We start from the raw sequence: 23399 nt of genomic DNA, 5'->3' as shown, positions 1-23399 counted from the left end.
GCTGATATGCAGTTAGACGTAAAGCAGAAATGTAAATATACGTGGGCGGGTCAGTGCAGCAACCCGAGAGCCTTCAGCAGGTTTACTCGGGAGTAAGCCGGGCGTAATTTAATTAGGGCCCGTTTCTGCGGAGGCGAGTGCCCCAACAGGATTACCGCCTGAAAATAGTCCGTGAAGGCTGCATCCCGGTGCACTCGGGGAAGCAAATCCCGCGGAATGCATATTTATTTCTAGCAATCGCCGATCGGGCATAGGATCGGCTTGCCAGGGAATGAGCACGTTCAACTCCGCCCCGCGCCCGGGAAATAAAGACCTAACGAAGCAGGGGGGGCTAAATTCCGAGCAGAAAAGTGCCAAGAGCTGTGCTGCATTTAGCACTAAGGATCAAAGGAGACGGGGGATGGCGATTACTAAGTTAATGATAATTAACTCAGTGATTTAAATTAATTACAATTCATGATTCAATTCATAATTATGACGAATATTTGGTAATATGCAGCTGGGAGACCTCCGTGTAACAAGCAACGAACGAGTCTAATAAATTTAATGTTCACACCAGCAACAACCCTGTGCGTATAAATAAAGCCGGTCCCATACAGGTAATATATGGCTTAAATAATGCCGGCGCTGATGGGAAACAAAGCGCAGTGAGGAGGATAAAGGGTGTGTGTGTGTGGAGGGTTTGAAGTCCAGTAGGAGGGGCATCAGTTAGCAATGGGAAAGTAGGATTGCAATTGGGGTGGTGCTTCTGTTTGCTTGTTGTGGTTTCTCTTTTCCTTACAAGGCCCCTGTGTTTAAAAGCAGCTGCACAGCAGGCAGAAATTCAACAGGTTCAGCTTTTCCTTGCATGGTGATGTAGTGATGCAACTCTCTCCACTATCTTGGGAGCAGTGACTGGGAGATAGGTGCTCCGCTCTTTTGGAGTAATGGTCTTGGAAGGACTCTTAAGCTTCCAGCCACTTCTTCTTGCCCACTAGTTAACCACATCTCCTCTCAGAGGGCCCAGGACTCCTTTGTAAGCTGCTGTTCCACCGGGGGGGGGGGGAGGCTGGAAGATTGACAGCTGCGTCCTCTGTTTACTTTGTCCATCTGCCTCATCTGTCTGTTCTGCATTCCTCTCTGCAAGGTTGAGATGCCAACTGCAGCCACCCCCTCAGCGCTGCAAGAAATGTTCATATTGTTCTCTTGTTAGGCCCACTTGCGGGTAGAAAAATGCCACCCAGATGGGCACGGCTGGTGTGCAGTGGGGAGGGCATGAACGGAAAAGGCCAAGGGATCCTCTTTGCTAGAACAAGGGGCTCCATCTCTCCCTGGCAGAATAAAAAAAAAAAAACTTTGCTCATGTTAGTTTAAGTGAATGCAAATTAAAATAGTTCATGACCCAGGATTCAAGTCCTATTAAAATGAAAGTATACTCTGATCAAAACAACCCCTCTGCAGTGCCACAAATCCAACTCAATGTTGTAACGTTTGAAAGTGTCAATGACTTCTCCTACCTGGGCAGTTATCTTTCCACAAAAGCGACATTGATGCCGAAATCCAGCATTGCCTGAGCTCTGCAAGTGCAGCCTTTTCCCAACTGAAGTGCAGAGTGTTTGAAGACCGGGACATTTTAATTTAAAAAATGCTTGTTTACAAAGTTATTCTACTACCAACCTTACTGTATGCTTGTGGAACACGGACCACTTATAAATGCCATCTCCAACTCTTCGAAACATTCCACCATCAGTGTCTCCGAAAAATTTTACACATCCCCTGGGAAGATAGACGAACTAATGCCAGTGTACTGGAAGAAGCAATGATTCTTCAACATCAACTTTGTTGGAGTGGTCATGTTGTTCGGATGCCTAATTACCATCTTCCAAAGCAACTACTCTATTCCAAACTTTAAAATGGAAAGCGTAATGCTGGTGGTCAATAAAAGAGATTTAAAGACACTCTCAAGGCAAATGTAGTAAAACATCGACAATTGGGAAACACTGGCGTGCGAGCGCTCCAGTTGGAGAATAGCCTTTGGACACTCAAACTCAGGATGAAAGGGAGAAATGTGCTAAGAGGGAGGCACATTTAGCAAACCCTCACCATGATCAACTCCGATCCGGAAACCTAGGTCTCCACTGTGGAAGGACATGTAGATCCACCACTTACAGATTCACTGTTAAAACCGTGTTCATGGAAGACAATCTTTCTCGGCTTTGAGTGACCACCAAAGAATAATACTCTGATCAGATTGGTTCAAAATTTGATCTGATGGTAACAGGAAATATAGTTATTCCCCACCTCCACTGCTGAGGGATGGTGGAAAAAGCAGCCTGTCTATTAAAACAGAAACAGCATTTTTGTTAATCTTTCCAGGATGGCTTTCAGAAGGTACAAGTGAGGGCTCCCCCCCCCCCCCATAACAAAATGTTGCAGCGTGTCACCAGCTCACAACTTTGAGCATGTGCAGCTTCCAGGCAACATCCAAGGCCCTGATTACAAGTTGGCTGTGACAAAGCTTTGCAAACTTAAGCACCGTTTCCTTAGAATTTCCTAGAATTATTGGTTCCACTAAGAGGTGCCCAGCCTTCCCAGCATTCCCTGCTCTGTGTGAGTAGGCCGCAACCTTCCTCCCAAACAACCTGCTTCCCAAGAGCAGACAGTGAGGGAGGCGTGAGGTTTAAGAACCATACTTCTTTATTTAATAAACAGAATAGTATTAAATCTGTATTAACAAAATATACAACCAAAAATATTCTATAACAATATACATCTTCAGCTTTGTAGATAAATATTTTCTCTTTCTTGGCTCTTCCCAGCAGCTTGGCTTTGTAAATTGTTGCCTGTCCTAAGCAGCTGAAAAGTGACACACTGGCAAAATAGTATCGGTTTTGGGGGTTCCCCCCTTTTTTTGCAACAGTAAGGGGAAAGGGCGGAAGGAGATGAAAGTAGGGCAGTACCCTCTGCTGGCGGTGCCCATGTGACAAAGTAATCATTGTTCATTTGCATAAATGTATACACAAGTCACCCACTACCGAGCACAGATTATTCATCACCCCCCCCCCCCGCAAAATGAACAGCAAGGAAAATCTAGATAAAGCGAGGCCCCTAATGCTCGGTGGGTAGTAATACTGCCGCCTACTGAAGGGGGTCATTCTGCCCCTGCTGGTGTGCAAAGTTCGTGAGGAATATTTGCAAGGCTCCACCTTATGCCTCCTCCTCATAGCAACTGGCTCCACTACCCAATACAGAGGGTGCCCCCCATTTAGCAAAGCCCAAGCTCAGAGGAAGGCACGCCTTCAGAACCTCTCATTTTCAGTCATGTTCAGAATATACATTTAAAGAACATTACAATTATAGAAACAGAGAACTGTAGCGTTAGAAGACACCCCAGAGGGTCATTTAGTCCAACCCTCTGCAATGCAGGAATTTTTTGCCTAATGTGGGACTCGAACAGACGACCCTGAGATTAAGCTTGACTGACTGAGCTTTCCCCCAAAGAATCCTGGGTATTGTAGTTTGCCCACCCACAGGCAGAACTATACTACCCAGCTCCCTTAACAAACTGAGATTCCAGGATTCTTGGGGGGTTGCCATGTGCTTTAAATGTATGGGATGGGTGTGGACTTGCTGTCAGTGCACAGGAAAGCATGGGAAGCTGCTCCCAAAACAGCAAACCAGGTTTTCGCAGGGAAGTAAAGTGGTAGTACAGCTAGAGCATGTGCAGCTTCCAGTACCGCTAATCTCCCGTGGCTCACAGTTTGTCAGCCATATCTCCCCAGACTTCTAAGAAGTCAGCATAAATTCTTCCCCACTCACTACGGAGGGAAAGATGATTATTCTAGCCAGCCCCACAGTATGAAAGGGAGTAAAAGACCAGTGATTTATTTTATTTTTTTTATGGGGAAATTTGGATGATGTTGACATTGCAGGTTTGCATCTGCAACATCCTCTAGAAAAATCCACTTAGCTGAATCATGGCTCTTGCTGGGCAAACTTGGAACATTTGCTGGAACACAGACAGGCCAGCTGGCATTGGAAGGCTAAAGGTATATTTTTTAAAAAAGAAGAGAGGTGCAAAATAAGCTAGTTTATTTATATGGCGAGTAATTCCACTGGCACTGGAAATTGCACCAACCATGTGATTGTTTTTAGTTGCCCCACTGTAGCTATGTGGCCAGCTGATGCCCCCAATCGGTGGTGGTAGCCTGTGGTAACTTTTATCGCCAGTTGGATACAAGTGCCCCGATTTCAGATGAATCATTTTGTTAGGTACTTGGGGCCCTGACTGACAGGACCGGCTGATCTGAGGGTGTAACTTGGAACCCACAGTTGTTCCAAGCAGACTATTAAAATGCAAGGAAATATCTTGTCACCGCATTAGTCACATTAGTGCTCGAATTGGTCTATCATTAGAACTCAGATGGACAGCTCAGTGTGTCAGTCTCGCTGACGGAGAAATGCCATGAAACCTCCCTCCATTGCTGGAGACACGAGGCCTCTGAATACCACGTCCTCAAGCAGGGAGAGTAGTAGTACTTGCACCCTTCCCACAGGCATCTGGCTGGCTGTCGGGAAAACAAAACATTGGGCAACAGGGGCCTTTGGCCTGATCCAGCAGAGCTCTTCCAAAGTTCTTAGGAACCCAACTCACGTGTTGCAATAGGAACAGAGTTGCACCGCTGGGCCAGCTCCCAGCATCACATCCTGTACCTCCTGCCTGCGCACCAAGCACAGAAGTCTGTAAAACAGAGGCAGCTGACCTTTTTCTGGCTGAGGGCCACATTGCCCAAAGGCCAGCATTCCAGGGGCCACATGTCAAAGTGGGCATGCCCAAAGGGCAAAAGTGGGGTGTAGCAGAACCCCAAACTTCTTGCCATTATTAATTACCTTTTATTCCTTTCCACCCCTTCCTTCTTATCAACTTACTCTTACCAACTTTCTTTCTTACTCCCTTCCCATATTCCTTATTCTCTTTCTCTCCCCCTCCTTCCTAATACAGTGGACGCTCGGGTTGCGAACGTGATCCGTGCGGGGTGCATGCTCGCAACCCACGCTCGCGTCTGCGCATGTGCAGGTTGCGATTTGGTGCTTCTGCACATGCGCAAAGCGCAATTTAGAGCTTCTGCACATGCACAACCACTGAAACCTGGAAGTAACCTGTTTCGGTACTTCTGGGTTTCGGCGGTCTGGAACACGAAAATACACAACCTGAAGCGGCTGTACATAGGGCTTTCTGCCCTACTGCAATGGACATTCCAATCTCTCCGTCTTTCTCTCTCCCTTTCTCTCACCTGTAAAGCGCATCTCCAGTACAAAGGGACCCCCAACCCTACCCCTGACATCGTGGCCCCAGGCTAACCATACGCATGTGGGATCCACACATCGAGTGTGCATGCTTGTAAACCAAACTCCTGGGCCCACCCCTGACATCATGTTCCGGGCTAGCCCTGCCCACAAGATCCGTGCAAGGAGCATGGACCCCTGTGTGTCTTGCATGCTGGTTCCTGTACACTCACAGATCTCCGCGCTCAATGCTCTGCTACTGGGACCGGCAGTGTGGCTCTGCTCCTATTACAACACGTGCTAGTATCCTCTGTGTGTATAGAGTATGAACAGTGGGTCAGGTATGAGCAATGTAATGGAATCGGAGAACAAATTCCTTTGGCCTGGAGTTAGTTGACAAGCTGCTAAGAGGCCCAGAAGCCATTTCAGCCCTGGCCACCTCAAGCCTTGGTCTCATCAACAGCTGCCACTTCCGCCACCAAGGAGTTCTGGCGTTGATATTCCCTCCACCACCTGTTCAGCTCCTCAGCTTTTCCGGAAGAGTGAGAAGAAGCCAGTGCCGTTGGGGATGCTGGTGCCACGGCGATAGAAAGGAGGGTTCTTGCCTTCTGCCGGGCTTCTAGGCGACGAAGCGATGGGGTGGGTCTCTTCCTGGTGCTTCTGCAGCAGTTGCTGGTGAATGATATACTGAATATCATCCTGTGTGGCAGGAAAGAAAAGAAAAGAGGATGTAACCACAACAGTGCTCCTAAATTGTGAATTTGTCTATTCCTCTTTTAAAGCCATGCAAATTGGTGGCCTTCCTTACATCATTCCACAGCTTCGCTAGGCGCTGTATGAAGAAATGCTTCCTTTTTTCCTGCCCTGAATCTCCCACTGTGCAGCCTCATCAGATGGCCTCAAGTTCTAACATTATGAGAGAGGAAGAAAAACGCCTCTCCTTTCTTCTAAGCTTAAAGAGCCCCATACGTTTTAACTTTTCCTCATAGGGGCAGCAGCTTCAGCCTCTCGGTTGCCCTTTTCCGGCTCTACAATATCTTTTTCGAGGCGAGGTGATCAGGTTTGTGAGCCTGATGACAGTAGAGGCTCTTCCCCTCTTTTAATTGATGTGAGCTGCTTTGGGAGACAATCGTCTGAAAAAATGGGACAAGGACCCCATAAACAATTAAATAAATACATTTTTGTGTTTGCTACCCTCTTCTTTTTATTCGTCATCTCCCAGCTGCTGCTGCTGCTGCTGCTACTTCTCCTCCTCATCTTACCCTGTCATGGTCTCTTTCCCTTCCTTTCTTTTCGGTCCCTGTTCAGAACTGGAATGAATCCATAAAGCAAACTTGGAACAAATTGTGAATGCAGGGAGAGAATCAGAAATTCTCACGCTCATCCCATTTGTGTCACTGCGCAGATCTGGAATTTATTAAGCATGGCAGGAGCCAAAAAGCTGTTGTCTGACTTGCAGTTTGGGATTTAAAAAATGTTGCGTTTGCTACTATGAAGTTCCCTGGGCCCTTTTGGCTGCTTCCTTCGGCTTCCAGCATATAAACTGAAATGACAATTGGCGCAGTTTAAAATGTTCCGGGTTAAATTTCTCTCTCTCTCTCTCTCTCACACACACACACACACACATATTCTGGTGTTTTTTCTTACTCACTTGCCAAGCTTCCAGCTCCTGGGAAAGGGCCATCTTCTGGCGAATGACACGCAATAGCTGCTGGCTCATGGAATCCCGTTCCAGGGAGACTTTTGCCAGTTCCAACTCCATCTCGCCTTTCCTGATAAGGCAGCAGATAGAGACATACACGAAAAGATAAATAAGGCTGCAAGCCTGACCACGTCTACTCAGTGAATTCACTGGGTGCTTTCAGATGGTCTGTTTACTTATCATTCATTCTGATTTGTTTTGGGGGAGGTTAGACAATGTTGCATCACAGCAAGTGTTATCCCACAATTTCCAGCTCATTTTCCCTTCGCTTACCGGATTGCAAATGCCCTGACATTTTCGGGAAGTGAGTTTGTTGTGCAAGCCCTTCCAATCACCTTGGAATTTCCCAGTTAAGTGATTGAATCCCACCCCAAAATAGTGACTGTCTGGAAATGCCCTTACTCCCAGGTAAGTGGGGTTAGGATCACAGACATTACAAGGTCCTCCAGGTTGGCACTGTTTCATGGGAGGGATTCAAGCACATACCATACATCTGCCTAGCTAAAGTGGGTTAAAGGACCTCGCCACCCACAGCACAAGCAATCCAGTTTAAAATAAGAATTAAACTTTTTGCGGTTTGGAAAGTGACAGAGAAATTCACTGAGAAGTGTGGGATGAATGAAGGATCAACTAACAGGAAGACGTGTAAACATCCCACAAGCAAACCAGAAAGCACGTTCATTGTCGAATAATCACCCCATAAACAAATCAGGATAAATGCTCAATAAGGACTGGATATACTATCGAACCTCTACGCAAGCTTTGTGCAAGCAAATCAGGATGAAGGCTCAGTAATTAAGGAACAGTTTTACATGCAGTTCCCAGTTCAGCCTGAAGATGTCACAATTCCATGGTTTAAAAACTTCCCCCTTCCCTGTTGCCTGCAGAGGGGGTGGGGGTAATCCATGGAGCCCTTCATCAATGGCTGCCAGACTGGACTTTCCTGACTCTGCTGCCATTTACGATCAGCCCTTAAACTGGGCAGCTGTAAAGGAGTGTTCTTAGTGCTCCAAGGCAGATTCTCAAATTACACGAGGAATGGAGGGACCCTGCATAATCGGAATGAGTGTTCTAGGAGGTTCCCAGAATCCTCTCTGGCTCACAGGGGTTACAATAGCAGACATCAGTGGCGTAGCGTGGGTTGTCAGCACCCGGGGCAAGGCAAGTAATTTGCACCCCCTAACCCTGAGTGAGCCAGTGCGAGCGCCCCCCCCCCAGATGTTGCGCCCAGTGCGGCCGGCCCCCCCTGCACCCCCCATGCTACGCCACTGGCAGACATACAGGGTTTTCCTCTGAAGACAGCTCAATGCAGAAAGGGTTTCCTGGAGCTAGAACATTCGCTTTAAAACACTGCAGAAGAGAAATGCATACAGCTGTGAACTGATTAAGATCATTTGAGTTAATTCCCTGCCTTTAAGGTTACTCATTAACCTGCGGGAGTAAACATTGCAGCCTCTCAAACAACAGTAGGTATTTTGAGGATATTTAACGAAGGCGTCAGGTTTACTCCGGGACCGAAACTGCTGCTTTTTGAGCATTTGCTCTGATTTGTTTGCAAGGAGGTTATGTGATGTTGTGTTATTATCCCACACTTTCGAGTGCAATTTCCCATCACTTCCTTTATCACAAAAAAAATCCAAATTTATAGCGAAGCAGGTTTGCTATGCAAGAGCACCAAATCAATAGCACCAGTCTGGAAACGCCCTGAATTACACTGCCCAAAAAACAGGTGGCGGTGCTTGAAAGACTGAGGATCTGCCTTGTGTGCAGAAGGCAATATCTAATTCCTCTAGACAGAGGGCTTCTGACAGTCATAGTAGACCAAGGTTTCCCAAATTTGGGTCTCCAGCTGTTTTAGGACTACAATTCCTATCATCCCTGACCACTGGTCCTGCTAACTAGGGATGATGGGAGTTGTAGTCCAAAAACAGCTGGAGGCCCTGAAGTAGATGATACTGAACTAGATGAGCCTGTGGTCTGACTCAATAGAAAACAGCTTCCTATGCTACTTTGAATTATAGGGTAACTTGTCCGGTTTTCTTATTTTTTGTGACCATCCCTTTAAAGGTTTTTAGAAGAGAACTGAGTGTTTGGGAGAGACAATCTGACAGAAACTGGAGAGTAATTTGATCACTGATGAAGGAAGAAGCCATTATGAATAAGATGTTCTGTGGCTGGTACTGTGGTTCAAAAAAGCAGCAGAGATAAATATATATCTTACATATAATAAAAAGGTAAGGCTGTCATCACGTGGCAGTTCACGTGTCTGCCAACAGGTAGCACTGCGATCTGATGACAGACTTCTGAGAGTTGCCAGGCCCGTGATGGAGGGAGATGGAAGCAAGCAGGCATAAATGGAGGGAGGTGGTTTTGGCAAGATTTAAGAGATGGGGGAGATTGGCAAGTGGGGCAGGATGAGGGGCAAAGTGAGCAGGGGTACAGCGCCTAGTAGGCATGTATATGTGTGTGTCCATATATACATTTATACACACACAGAGAGAATAAATATGCAATCAACTCACTTTATTATAGCCTCATCTCGATCTACTATGGCTAATTTCAGTACTTCGTCCCGGTTGCTCTCTTGATACAGGCGCCTCTGCCTCTCGATCTCAGTCTTTAAATTGCAGAGTTCTACATACTGTAGTGTAATCTGAAAATGGGGAAAGAAATTTAAAAAATGCTTTTTAGAAGGAAAATCATGCCACTCCACAATGTAGCATCCTCTGGTGGAGAAAGCACAGCTACCTGATCCTGAAGTTTCATGATCTCTGCTTCTTTCTGCCTCAGCAGATCCTGTTCCTGGTGATTCAAGGCTGACACCCGTTTGGCATAGTCAATTCCTTCCTCTTCCAGCCTCTTTGAGGGGTGTTTTGCTGCTGTGGGGATATGACAGGAGCCATTGCAGGTGCCGTTGGCCATCAGCTAAAGCAGACAAAGAAAGCCAAACACATACCCATAAACCAACGAGATCTCAATGACACTAAGACGCAGCTGACTCTAAGGTGAGTCACAGCAGTTGCTTATGCAGGACAGTAAGTCTTCAAATGCCCAGAACATATTTTCATGGAAATTCTTCATATAGCACAAACCTCCCATCTGTGTGACTCTGGACATGTGACTTAAGGTTGAAAACCTATGCAGGTTTCACTGAGAGTAAGTTGTACACATGTTCAGTGGATTGCAGTGTAACTGAGCTTAATTGCAGCACTGCAAAACAGAAGCCATGTACATATTTAGAATTGAGAAATGTTTTTGAAGTGCATTGTGCAGCACAGTTCTATACACGTCTATTCATTGAATTCAATCTCATTGAATTCAACAGGACTTACTCCCAGGTAAGTGTGCATAGGTTTGTACCCTTAAATCACTGGTGAACTGATTCATGAACACAATGCTTTTACACATTTGTGGGTTTTTTTTAAAAAAAACACCTTCTTTTTTAGTTTTTTTCAATTTTTCCAGCCATGAGATAAACTTTACATATTGCTTGTAGTCTTGTGTCATAGTGAGGAATGTCAGAGAATTCTGGCAGAAATGGGAGCAGAAATTGCCAATGTTTGCTCATTCATCCCATGTCCACAACAGAAATGAATTCAGTGAAGACCACTGGCTGTTGTTTTCAATCCACAAACTATATGCAATTGAAAACACTCCCCCCCCATGTGATGCATTTCCTTTGCCCTGAAAGGAATGGTGTGGAATAACGTAAAAATAAAGTAATCCATTATGCAAAATTCTGCCATAGCCAACAGCAAGATGAATAACCTGGGTTTTGTTGGAAGTCGAACTGCAGTGAAAAAGAAACAGCGCTTACATCCCTACTTGTGGTAAGACATAAAGGTGTACTATAAATACTCTTCTCCAGCAGTGAGTGGGAGCAGCAAGCCATAATTATTGGCTTACCTCTATGTCCAAACCAAGGCGGGGGAGGTGCTGGTTTCATGGTTTGTTTTGCTTGAAACAAACCACAGTCTGAAGCCAAAGTTTGTTCTTGGCTCAACAAACCACAACCCCTACAGGTTGGACCTAAAGCTAAGCCAAGGATCACTGGCTAGAAGGGAGCTGTGAAGTGGGAGATTTGTTTAAGAACACAAGAACAGCTCCGCTAGATCAGACCAAAGGCTCATTTAGTCCAAAATCCTGAGCTCACAGTAGCCATAAGCAGGACTTGAGCACAAGAGAGCTCTCTCTCCCCTCCTGCAGTTTCCAGAAACTAGTATTCAGAGGGATAGGGCTATATCCAGTTCTAGTCCTACTAGAACACAAGTTAATGAACATGGCTAACTTAGAGTCATTGGTTTTAATGGGTCTACTTTGAGGAGAACCAGCATTAGCTACAACTCTCGTTGTTTTTTAAAAAGATATTACGCAATGTAATTCTGTACACGTTCCACTGAGCCCATAAACTGTGTATTATCATGCTACGAAAACACAGCCTTCCTCCCCACTTATAAATCTAACAGCATCCTTAATTAAGCATTTTGGAGTGGAGGGGGAGGATATAATTTGCACTTAAATGTGAATTCCTCCTCCCACCCACTTAAAAAACAACAACTCAGCTTCGTTCTGGATTGCAAGCATTATCCCCCCCCCCCAACTTAGTACAAAAAAGAGAAAAGATAGTATGCTTCAGTCTTTCCAAAAATACATATTTTTGAATTTGCACTGTGTGGGAAAGACTGGTGGAGAATCAGGTATGCCCAGCAGTGTACATTTCCCAAATTGGCACATGGACAGCAATCTTCTTTTGGCATTGGAAACTTTGCCCGTGACACAAACAGGTGAACTTAGATGCCCCTCCACCACCGCTTCCTTCCTCCCGTACCTTAGGGGCCTTCCCAGGCGCTCCAGGGGCATCCTCCAAGCTACTTTCGATCTCAGACTGGATGGAGGTGACGGAAGTGTCCAAATCGTGCAGGCGGATCTCCTCCTTCATCTCCTTGACCTGATGCTGGAGGCGACGGTTGGAGGCCCGGAGCTCCTCAGCTTCCACTTCAACCTGCTGCATCTTGGGAGGAGAAACAGGAAGTGGGTACGGAGGAGCACGAAAACAATGTGCTTCTGTGAGGGGCACCTACCAATGAGTCCTTCCCTTCCTCATTCTCTGCATTAACCACAAAAACGCCTTCCTCATTCTCTTACACACAAGCCACGTGTCCCTCGTCTTTGTTTTCAGTTGACCCCAAGGGGGAGGAAATTTCCCCAGCCAGAGAGCCGCCTTTCCTTTTTAGGCAATCTCCTGAGGGCCACAGGCCAGTGGAGGACAAGGGGCCTGGAGCAAAAGTCAGTGGGGCAATGAATGTCTACGTCAACCTTTGTGCACTAGGATTTTTTCAGCTCACACTCACACTCACTCTAGCCTCCATCCAGACAAGGGAGAGGCATTACCAGGGCAAGCATAGGGTGGAAACCATCAGGGTGTGGTTGGAGGAGAATTCCAGGGGCCACCCCTGCCCCACATCTCCCATTTTCACCCTTGAGCCTCAATGAGCCCCTTGCTTAGTAGTTACCCGCAGCTCCTTCTCTCGGCTCTCGTTACGAAGGAGGAGGAGGTTGTTGTGCAGTGTGTCTACCAGCGCCTGGATCGATTCGTTCTCCTCCCGCAGCTGATGGGTCTGCTTCTCCAGATCTCGCTTCCGATCTTGTAACATAAGGTTCTAGGGGAAAGGAATGTGCATGAAAGCAAATAAATGGTTGGAGCTATGCCCCCGATCTTCATTCCCAGATCCATCAAGTGGTTGTGGTTCAGAGCTAGCACCTCCCAGGGGGTTCCCGTGTCCTTTTCTGTTGGGCCAGGTAAGCAGGGCATTTTCCTGCCAAAGAAGGGATATAAAAATAAAAGATTTGTGGAGCTGGGAGGGACCACAAGGGTCATCTAGTCTAGCTGCCTGCAATGAGGGAATCTTTCACCCAACGAGGGGCTTGAACCCACAACTCTGGGATTAAGGGTTTCATGTTTTACCAACTGAGCTATCTATCCATCCCATTCCCTATCCTTAGAAAAAAACACATAATAACAGCAAATCATATAAATGCCCACCCTTAATGGCACACAAAATGGCCCACATCTCAAGGCAGCCATTTTGCTATCCTAATGGCAGGGTGAGGCTGGGTGGCAGCATGTAACTCCAAAGCAAGGGGTTGCCTCCAACATTAATGGTATGCTGAGCAGATCCATTGAAACAAGTGGAGGTAACTGCCCATTAGTTTCAATGGGTCAATAATTGGATGCCACCCGCTTTCTGTGAGTGTATGCAGAACGTCCTTTTGCTCAGGTGACCCAGGTAGCCACAAGCAGCCACAGCTAGCCCCCTGCACAACTAGGACTCAGGTGTGGGAAATCGAGGAGGGCTTCTGTGAACAACAAGGCCCAGCATCACTTCAAAAACTAAGGACTGGGAATTTGGTCACCATTGTCTTATTCCATGGTAAAGCCACAAGTCAGCTTCAGAGACAGCTTCTTGAAGAGGGCTAGAGGGGAAAACATAGTATTTCCCTGTTCCCCAGTGCCTTCCTTGCCCCATCTGCCAGTTTGAAGATCTCCTGTCTTACCTCTGCCTGCAGGCTTTGTGCCTGGGCCGCGTGTTCAGCGCTGCTAAGGGACAAAGTCCGATGCTCCCCGCGTAACAAGCCCAGTTCTTCCTGCAGCTGCTGCTCCAGGTGTGTGATCTGTGGAGTGGTTGACAGGTGTTAGGTTTTGGTTTGGCAAAAAACTGACACTTCAACCTGTTTTTCGGCACTAGACCTCAGTCCTCGGCTGTGATGAAGTAGAATCTGCATCTGAGCCTATGTATGGCACACATTCACCTTCACCACCAAATATTCAGTCTGAGTGGTATGTATACAGTGACATGAGAGAAGAGAATGCCACTGAACATATGCAGAGTGCCTTCCCTTCGGGCTAAGAGCTCTTTTTCTTCTGGTATGAAGTTTGCAGCAAAGCCCCACACCTCTGTGACCTGTGCACTATATTCTCCTCTGCCCAGGTTCCCCTAAGCGTGCTGAGGATGAGAGACCTGAAGTTTAAAGGAAAACACATCCTTGAAGTTGTAGAAATGTATTTTATTATAATGAAGTTTTCTTGTATTTTGCAAGCTGCCTTAGATACCAATAATGGCAAAAAACCATACCCCACAAGTGTCCTGGGGAAAACTGAGACATCCCTTTTTTTATTGTACACTGCTCCAAAATGCATTATTTTGGTTGCAGTGCCCCCAAAAAGCACCTTTTAAAAGGGGAAACTGTGGCCCGAAATCATGTGAGATCACAGCAACCAAAATGGCAGCTGTGCTCTCATGATAAAAAACGGAAGATGGTGTCCAGGAAGATGGAGTCAGGGATTTGGGCTTCAAAGTGTTGGAGGGTATGAGAAACGTAGCCTATACCTTTAAAAACAAAGAAGAGCTACCAGATTTGGTGATGATGTTTCCTGGGAGCCAGTTGCCAGAACAATGTAGGCTGCTTTCCTAACCCTACACAGCTGGGAATAAGCCTCGGTTGCATTCAATTGGACTAACTTCTGATCAGACATAGTTAGTATTGTGCTTTTAATTGTTTGTTTCACACAACAGGAAATAGAACGCCAGAAGCTGCCTCACGCTGAGTCAGACCAGTGGTCAATCCAGATTAGTCCTGTCTGCATCAGGCATTAAGCTGGTGTGAAAGAGTTCATTTGGTCCCTGAGGTACCCTGGACCCAAATTGTTCAGGGTTTTGTAAATTAATACAACTTGGTTCAATAGTAAATTAACTGGGGGCTGGGGGTGAGGTGTTTTGGTGCCAATTAAGTCATGTGGACCATGGGGGGAAAATAGCCCCGCATACCTGAGGAACAGACACCCCACCACAAACACCTGTCTGTAGGTGCCCTAACTGGTTCTGCAAGTTCCAGTAAGCATCAAAGTCAAGAGAGTGACCAATCCAGAGCCCATAAGGGAACATCCTTTTAGGGAACAGACCCAGTGACTTTTAAAAAGTCTAATCTGGATTCATTATTATGCACGTATCCGACTTTTGCAGCAAATGGAACACTTCGTAAGGTTTGTCTAATTTATTTGACCTCATTAGCAGCTCCTCCCTGCAGTTAGTTTCCTACATTCCTGGAAACCTGCCAGTCTGGGTGATGATGCTATGGCACTGTGATCTCAGCCCACATGGCTTGTTTGACTCAATGAATTCCTTGTTCTATTTTCGGAGTTCAAGCATGGCGTGTGCCTCTGTCCCTCCTTCCGTGGCGCTGGTGAGCTAGTATTTGCATGGAAGCAGGAAGCTGCCTTATATTCTCACCCCCTCCGAAACAATAACAAAAGAACCCCTCTCTGCTCACAGAACATCAGCAATAGCAGGAAGCGTACAACGCTAAGACAGACCACTTCTTCCTCGCAGACTAGATCTCTGCAGGAAGGGAGTCATTGGTTTTGCAGAAGTGTCCAATCTGCACCACACACAAACACCTGCCTGCATGCTGAGATTGTGCAGCTCCCGGTAAGGCTGTGACACATGCTTTTTTCTGAATGTACACAAGATGGCAATCCAGCCTCCTGTCTGCCCCAGCTTTTCACAGGACCACCACCCCACACACTCAAACATATTCCAGGCCCCCACAAATATTTGGCTTCAATCCCCACTAGTAATTTGCATACAAGACCACGCCCACACAAACTGCAGCCATAAATCTGGACTGGTGACCATGTTCCCAAGCTTTTATCAGTGGCATGTTGGGTGAAGCATTCAACGTAACTGCCAAATTAGCGTCTTCTAACCCAGTGCCCTGCAGGTGTCTTGAACAAGGGCTCCCATGGAAGTCCTGTTCCAAAACATCCAGAAGGCACCAGGTTGGCTAAGGTATGCTGTGCAATGTCAGACCCTCCAAGTGTCCCTATTTCCCAGGGGCAGCCCCGGATTTACAGAAGCTGCCCCAGTTTCTGATTTGATCCCAGAATGTCCTGCTTTTCCTTAGGTAAAGGTAAAGGGACCCCTGACCATTAGGTCCAGTCGTGGCCGACTCTGGGATTGCGGCGCTCATCTCGCTTTATTGGCGGAGGGAGCCAGCATACAACTTCCAGGTCATGTGGCCAGCATGACTAAGCCACTTCTGGCAAACCAGAACAGCACACAGAAACACCGTTTACCTTCCCGCTGGAGTGGTACCTATTTATCTACTTGCACTTTGATGTGCTTTCGAACTGCTAGGTTGGCAGGAGCAGGGACCAAGCAATGGGAGCTCACCCCATCTCGAGGAGGACATCCCTATTTTCTTTGGATTAATGTATTAATGTTGGAGGGTATGGAGTTATGCGACCCCCAAGCCAAGGAGATAAGTAACTAGAAAACCTTTAGAAGACACCTGAAAGCAGCCTTGTATAAGGACGTTTTTTCCCTAATGTTTAATTATGTTTTTATATATGTTGGAAGCCACCCAGAGTGACTGGGGCAACACAGAAGGAGGAGGAGGAGGAGGAGGAAGAGGAGTTTGGATTTGTTATCCCGCTTTATCACTACCCGAAGGAGTCTCAAAGCGGCTAACAATCTCCTTTCCCTTCCTCCCCCACAACAAACACTGTGTGAGGTGAGTGAGGCTGAGAGACTTCAGAGAAGTGTGACTAGCCCAAGGTCACCCAGCAGTTGCATGTGGAGGTCAGATGGGTGGGGTTTAAATAATAAAATTATTAGTAGTAGTAGTATGGAATAGGATATCCCTATTTTCATCGGAGAAATGTTGCAGGGTATGCTATGTGAATTCAACAAACACAGCACTTCCCAGCATGGAGAAGCAGTTGACGAGAGCTACACCTGCGGAATTCCTGCCCGTCACACAAATGCTAAAAAGCACCGGTTTCCCTTAGGTAAGGAAAAGGGGAAGTACCGGCCGACTTCCCAGCTGATCCCTCTTGCCTCTCTTCCCCTCACAGACTTGAGGAATCTCTGTGAGCTGCGTCTCCTTTCCCCTTACCTGACTGAGCTGCTCCACCAGGCGCTGGTTCTGCTCCGAGAGGTCCAGGACGGCCTGTGAACTCTCCCGGCTAGTGTCCTGCTGCTCCATGCGCTTCTGCCCCAGCTGGGCGCGGACTGTGGCCAGGTCAGTCTCCAGCTCCGCCACGCGAGTCTCAAATTCAGCACTTCTGGATTCAAGGTGCAGGCGGAGTTCGTGCTTCTCTTGCTCCAGTCGCTGGGAGAGGCCAGAGAAAAGAGTCAGGGCCAAATATAACAGGGAGCTGTGAATTCATTATTGAGTGCAAACATTTCTAAAATGCCTTTCATGCAAGGGCCCCAGGGCAGCGTCCAAAAAGCAGGGATAAAATTATTCATATGCAATAAAAACACAGTGGCCACAGCTAAATTGTACATTTAAAGCAGTATCACACCACTTTAAACAGTCACGGCTTCCTCCAAAGGATCCTGGGAATTGTAGTTTGTTAAGGATGCTGAGAGTTTTTTGGGGGAACCCCTATTTTCCTCACAGAGCTACAATTCCCAGAGTGGTTTCACAACCAATCCTTCTTCAGGTCACATGTAAAATTCAGGTGAATTTTCATTTGATTTTGATTTTTTAATGTAGACATGAGAAGAACTGAATTTAAGATTGTGGCAGGGATGAGAAATGGAAAGAACTTGAAACAGACAGGTTCCTCCACCCTTCTTGACTCGATGGCAACTGATGCTATCTTTGGTTAGAAAGCCAAGTTTTGAAAGATACCAGAGAAGCCTCACTTCTGCTCTTGTGGTAACCATCAACTGAAAACCTCCCTTGCTCCACCGGTCATGGAAGGAGAGGGAGGGATCTCTCCCAAGCAAACTGAAGAACTAAAAATACTGATTTACCTTTATAACATTTTTAATTGCTAGCAGTAACATTGACGTAACTCATAAAGTTGGCTTTATTTCTCCTGGCTTTAGCAATATATTTAACTGAGGCTTTATTTGCTTGCCATCACATTATATAAGTGGTGATATAGAAATTTAGTGTGTTCTACTTTTAGGGGGGTGATTGGCCAATATAAAGCCAATACTTTGGAGTGTCACGAGGTTCTTTCTTGTTCCATATGCTTTTTTTTGCATGAAAAGGCTAAGGAAAGTTACCCAGGACTTTAGCTGAAGTCACTAATCCAGAGGACACTCAGCTTTACTTTGCTTTTCCTTCTGCTAATCCCAGGAAAGCACTTGAACTGGTGTCTGGAGGTGGTTTTGGGGTCCCACAGACCCCTTCAGTGCAGGACTTTTTGGAAAGCTCTGAAGATACTTCTTTTTTCTTTGGCCTTCTCACAGAGTGTACTTGTTGGATTGATAGGCATATCTTGTTACTGGGTTTAACATTTTGGGACCGATTGTTGCTTCATACTTTATCGCTGGTTTTATTTATAAAATACATTGTGCTATACCGTACTCTGTTTTTTATCTTGTAAGCCTCCTCGAGAGGACTTGGGCCCTTGAAGGTAGTCTAAAGATATCTATATGGGTTGGTGGGTCCAGAACTCCCCAAAATTCCTGGACCCAACAAGTGTTAAAAGCTGAACCGGGCTAGTTTCACCCTCAGGTAATCGCCTGGGAGAGGAGCCATTAAGAAAACAAATGAAAGGCGATGAGCCGTTAAGAAAGCAAAGAGAGGGTGGGGCCCCTCCTTCAGCTCTTAAGATAGTTGGAAGGACAAAAGCCAGAGTTTTTAGGGTTGGCTGTGTTGTGACCTAGGGGGAAAAGGTTGTAGGTTGGAAAAAGCAGAGAGAGAACATGCTGTTTGATTTCTGCTTGAATCCAAGGCCATGGCAGTAACAAGACCCTTTTGGGGTGTTGATGCTGTGGGCCCCTCCATTGTAGGCTCAGGTTCTATATATGCGGAAATAAACCGCATATCATAAAAACACCACAGTCTCCACTGTGCCTCATTCTCAAATGAAACACAAACCCTGGATAAGTGCACGGAACCCCTGGAATGTGGCTTGGAGATGGGGGTGGCCTGCAACAATATTTTAAATTACATAACAGCAACTTTATGCTGTATTGTCAGGTAAAGGTAAAGGGAACCCTGACCATTAGGTCCAGTCATGACTGACTCTGGGGTTGCGGTGCTCATCTCACTTTATTGGCCGAGGGAGCCAGCGTACAGCTTCTGGGTCATGTGGCCAGCATGACTAAGCTGCTTCTGGCAAACCAGAGCAGCACACAGAAATGCCGTTTACCTTCCCGCCAGAGCGGTACCTATTTATCTACTTGCACTTGCTTTCAAACTGCTAGGTTGGCAGGAGTGCTGTATTGTAGCTAATGGCTAAAATATAAATCTGGATTAGAAATTCCAGAAGTAGTAGTAGAAGAAGAAGAAATTTGTGATGCATTGTATGCCGTGATGGCTGAACAATAAAAATGAACTGGAAGCCCCCCTTCCATGCAAAACCATCTCTCCACCACCAGCCAAGATGTGAGTCACAAATAGTGTCCCTTAGAAGGGACCAACAACTGGATGCAGCCACTACTGGTAGACCATCTAGCTCTGCATTTACCTAGGTGGATATTGATTGAGACAGTGTGCAGGCCCCCTCCAATGATTTCAAGTCCCTTTTTGAAACTCCTGGTTCTGGTGGTAACTATTCTGCTCCAGCTTATTTGCTTCTGTAACATCCACATGCAAATAAAATTGTATGCCACCATTCCCACCCCCGAGCTGCCTATTATGAAGGAAAGTATAACTATTATTTCATCTCTTGCATATTGTCTACCTGATGATCCAAATCCTTAATTGCATTTCCCTCAATATCCAAAAGCTATCCATATAAGACATAAGGACACCTACAGTCATATGCATGAACAGATGACACAGTAAAGTCTTAAGAAAAGAGTGTTGCCTAGGCTCACGGCTTCCTGGAATCCACACCCCTCTGACCTCAAACCTCAGACCCTAATCCTTGATGCAAAAGGCTATTGGTCAAGGTAACTAAATGGAGCTTCAATGTTCAGGTGCAGTCTACCTCTGGGCACCAGGGGAAGGCACCTGCATATCTTGCTTGAGGGAACCCAGAGACCTCTTGCAGATTGATACTGTAAACAGAACAGTCTGGTCTGATCCAGAAAGCCAAGGCAATTCACATGTTCACAATCCACAAGCCCTGTGCGTAAACTCCCCTCCTGGAGCAAGCCAGTCCTGCTTCAGAAAGTTCCTAGAGAAAGTGCCCCCAGTGACAGGTGCCTACACCCAAAAAAGAGAAAGCTTTTCCATTTGGACACACCTTGGATTCCGCTGCGGATATGGATGGCAACTCTTATTAATGACAGGGTCGTGTTAACAGGCTTGGGACAATTTCTGGCTTCGCTTTTCAGCCCAATTGCCCAATTTCAACCCTGGGCCTCCACCCTTGAGGCAAAATAAATAAATAATGCAAGTGGCTGGCATCCTTCCACCCAGTTTCTGTAAGCAACACAGAAATATATGGGCCTCGGGAGGGTACAGCTGGTGGGTGAGGTTCTTTGTGGGTGATTCATGCTGGGCGCTTTCTATTCCTCCTCCTCCTCCTCAGTTCCATTTGGTCACTCTCTGTTCTTCCTTCCCTCTAGCTGGCTAATTATACCCACTCTGTCACCACAAACTCCACCTCGCCTCCTCAGTGCCCTCCTGCTCTGTGCCAGACTGGTTCGACTAGCTGCCACAAGTATCATGCCCAGAGGTTGCCTGTGCCAACTTCACCCTAGGCCAGGACCTTGGGGATTACTTGAGAGGCGAAACGGGTTTAGAGCGAGGTGGATGAAACTGAACTCTGGAATTTCTCAGCAATACAGAGAACGGAAGGATCTCTGGCAGAGAAGGTCTCAGGCTCAGTCCCTGGCAGGTAGGAATGGGAAGGCCCCCTGCCTGAAACTTTGGAGAGCTGCTGCCAGTCAGTGTGTGCAACACAGAACTACATGGTGCCATGGCCCAACCCGGTACAAGTCTGCTTCCTCTGTCCCTAGGGTTCACATGTTACGAAAGAGCTTCTATGTAATAAACAGCATGCTGTTGCAGGTTCACACAACAGCAGTCCCCACATGCATGTAGGATTGTCCCCATGCTCTAGAGGAGATATGTGAGATTTCCTACACGGGCCAACAGTGTGTGATGTGTAAAGCAAGGGAGTCAGGAAACCCAGAGTTTGGGTTTCGAGGGATGTTATAACAGCAGCAGTGTTGCTTTGGAAAGAGGACAGGACACCCACAGAAAAAATGAAAGCCAGAACTACTTTGGGCAGAGAGCTGCTGGAGTTCAACAGCTGCCAGCTGTTGCAACCTCAGGTGCCACTACAGTGGTACCTCAGCTTACATACGCTTCAGGTTACAGACTCCGCTAACCCAGAAATAGTGCTTCAGGTTAAGAACTTTGCTTCAGGCTGAGAACAGAAATCGTGTTCCGGTGGTGCAGCGGCAGCAGGAGGCCCCATTAGCTAAAATGGTGCTTCAGGTTAAGAACAGTTTCAGGTTAAGTACGGACCTCCAGAACGAATTAAGTACTTAACCTGAGGTACCACTGTATTGCCCCACCTTCCTTCTAGAGAACTTGCAGTGACAGAAACAACGGCAATCCAATTTTGCCCTTACAACAACCCTGAAGGTAGGCTAAGTTGAGTAAAAGAGAGGGGCCCAAGACCACACAGGAAGGTTTCTGACCGAGAAGGGACTCCCCGGCCCAGGCCTGACATTCTCCCCACCAAACCACACCCTCCGCTGTGCCCCCTTACCTCTTTGGTCTCCATGTGCTCCTTGGCCACTTCCTCAAAGCGCCTTTCCAGCTCCTCATTGCGTTCCAGGAGCATCTTTCCCAGCTCAGCTGCCAGCAGCAGGTCCTGCTCCTTCCTCTGCAGCAGTACCCCCAAGTCCGCCTCTTCGGGGTCCCCGTCCCCAGCAGCCACATCGCCCCCAAAAGTCTGTTGCCGCTCGCCCCCAAAGGGATAGAACTTGTCCCCCAGGGCAGGTGGGGTCAGAGGGAAAGGGGTCCGGAGGGCAGCCTCCTCCTCGGGGAACATGGAGGGAGCTGTGGTGGTTGCCATGGAGTGGGGCTGGGGAGAAAGAGGAGGGAAAGGGGGGCAGAGGGTTAGAGTGGGGAGAAGTGGGGAGCCAGGATGCAAACCTTGGCTGGCAGGGCTGTGGCTTCGAGGAAGGGGAGAAAGGCAGTCAGCAACCAGGGCACTAGGGCCCAGTTTCTCCCATGAGAGAAGATGCCTTCTGAGGGAGGGGGAGAAGCAGGTAGGTCGTTTCCTCCAGGTATCCAGGTGTGAAGAGGCAACCTGAACTGCTCCTGAGGGAAGTGAAGAAGCAACAAGCTTGCCCTGGGTTCTCCGCTTCTTCTTCTTCGACTCCCGGTTGGGTTTCGCTGTTTATTTCCCGATTCCTGCCTCCACCCTCCCAGAGGTTGTGACAGGTGAGGTTTTCCACTCGGCTGGCTCCTCCTCCTCTCATTCACGCCCTCACCTGTCGCTCCTGTTCCCTCCTCCTCCTCCTCCGCTCTGGGAAATTTCCAACTACTCAGTGACTTGTGCTTACAGGGCCAGCAGGGACCTGGTCCAGGAATCCTCCTGCCTCCCTTACAAACCCTTCCCAGTCAGATACAAAGAAGAGAAAGCCTCAGTGTCTTTATATAGCCTGTTTCCTAAGTGATCACCCACCATCACAAATGAACGTTACAAAGTTAGCTTGCTCTGAATCAGATTATTGGATTGTCTCACTATTCTGCTCTGTGGCTGTCAGAGCACCTGCTTGGCATGCAGAAGGTTCCTGGTTCAATCCTTGGCATCTCCAGGAGGGGCTGAGAGAAAACCCTCTCGGAAATCCCGGGGGACTGTGATCCTTACAGCAGCCCTGCAAGGGAGAGCAGCATTACTAGTTTTATGCTTCAGGATGGAGGCTGAGGATGAGAGAATTTAAGCGAATGCTTCAGGGCACCTGTATATTTACAGCAAAACTAGGATTTGAACTCTGAGGCTAAAGGGCTTGTGAGGTTGATCAGTGGCGTAGCGTGGGGGGTGCAGGGGGGGCCAGCCGCACCGGGCGCAACATCTGGGGGTTAGGGTTAGGGGGTGCAAATCCACGGGTTAGGGGGCACAAATTACTTGCCTTGCCCCGGGTGCTGACAACCCACGCTACGCCACTGAGGTTGACTACTTTGGCTCTCAAAACAAGCCAGCTTTATTGTCTTCTGTATAAACCCAGCAATCCCAGCTTCAAATTTTCCCTTTCCCAAAAAACCCTTCCCTATTTAAGATACAATAATAATAATAAAGCAGGTTGAAAAAAATAAATAAATGCATAGCCTTGGAATAGTTTTTTCCTGAGTGAAAAAATAAAGTGGGCAAAATCTCTCTCTCTCACACACACACACGGGTGATCAGCCAGGCTGAAGGGGAAGAGTTCCATTGTTCATAACTAAATATGTTTTAAAAGAAGAAGAGGGAAATAAAAAACACCTGTGATACTTGGGC

General features: G+C 47.1%; 1 protein-coding gene across 1 annotated transcript; it reads right to left on the bottom strand.

Moving 5' to 3' along the window:
- Positions 1-2658: 2658 nt before the first annotated feature.
- On the bottom strand, positions 2659-22499 carry BICDL2 (BICD family like cargo adaptor 2). The gene is made up of 9 exons (XM_083707444.1): positions 21663-22499; positions 16922-17137; positions 13523-13639; positions 12481-12627; positions 11796-11978; positions 9716-9892; positions 9490-9620; positions 6917-7037; positions 2659-5964 (listed from the first exon to the last, which is right to left on the bottom strand). Exons 1-9 carry the CDS (start codon positions 21969-21971, stop codon positions 5791-5793), a joined length of 1575 nt encoding a protein of 524 aa, XP_083563570.1. The 5' UTR covers positions 21972-22499; the 3' UTR covers positions 2659-5790.
- Positions 22500-23399: the final 900 nt, after the last annotated feature.

The sequence above is a fragment of the Podarcis gaigeae genome (genome assembly GCF_964106915.1).
Source record: "Podarcis gaigeae genome assembly, chromosome: 13".
Lineage (NCBI taxonomy): Eukaryota > Metazoa > Chordata > Lepidosauria > Squamata > Lacertidae > Podarcis > Podarcis gaigeae.
This window is presented reverse-complemented; position numbering and strand designations above follow the sequence as displayed.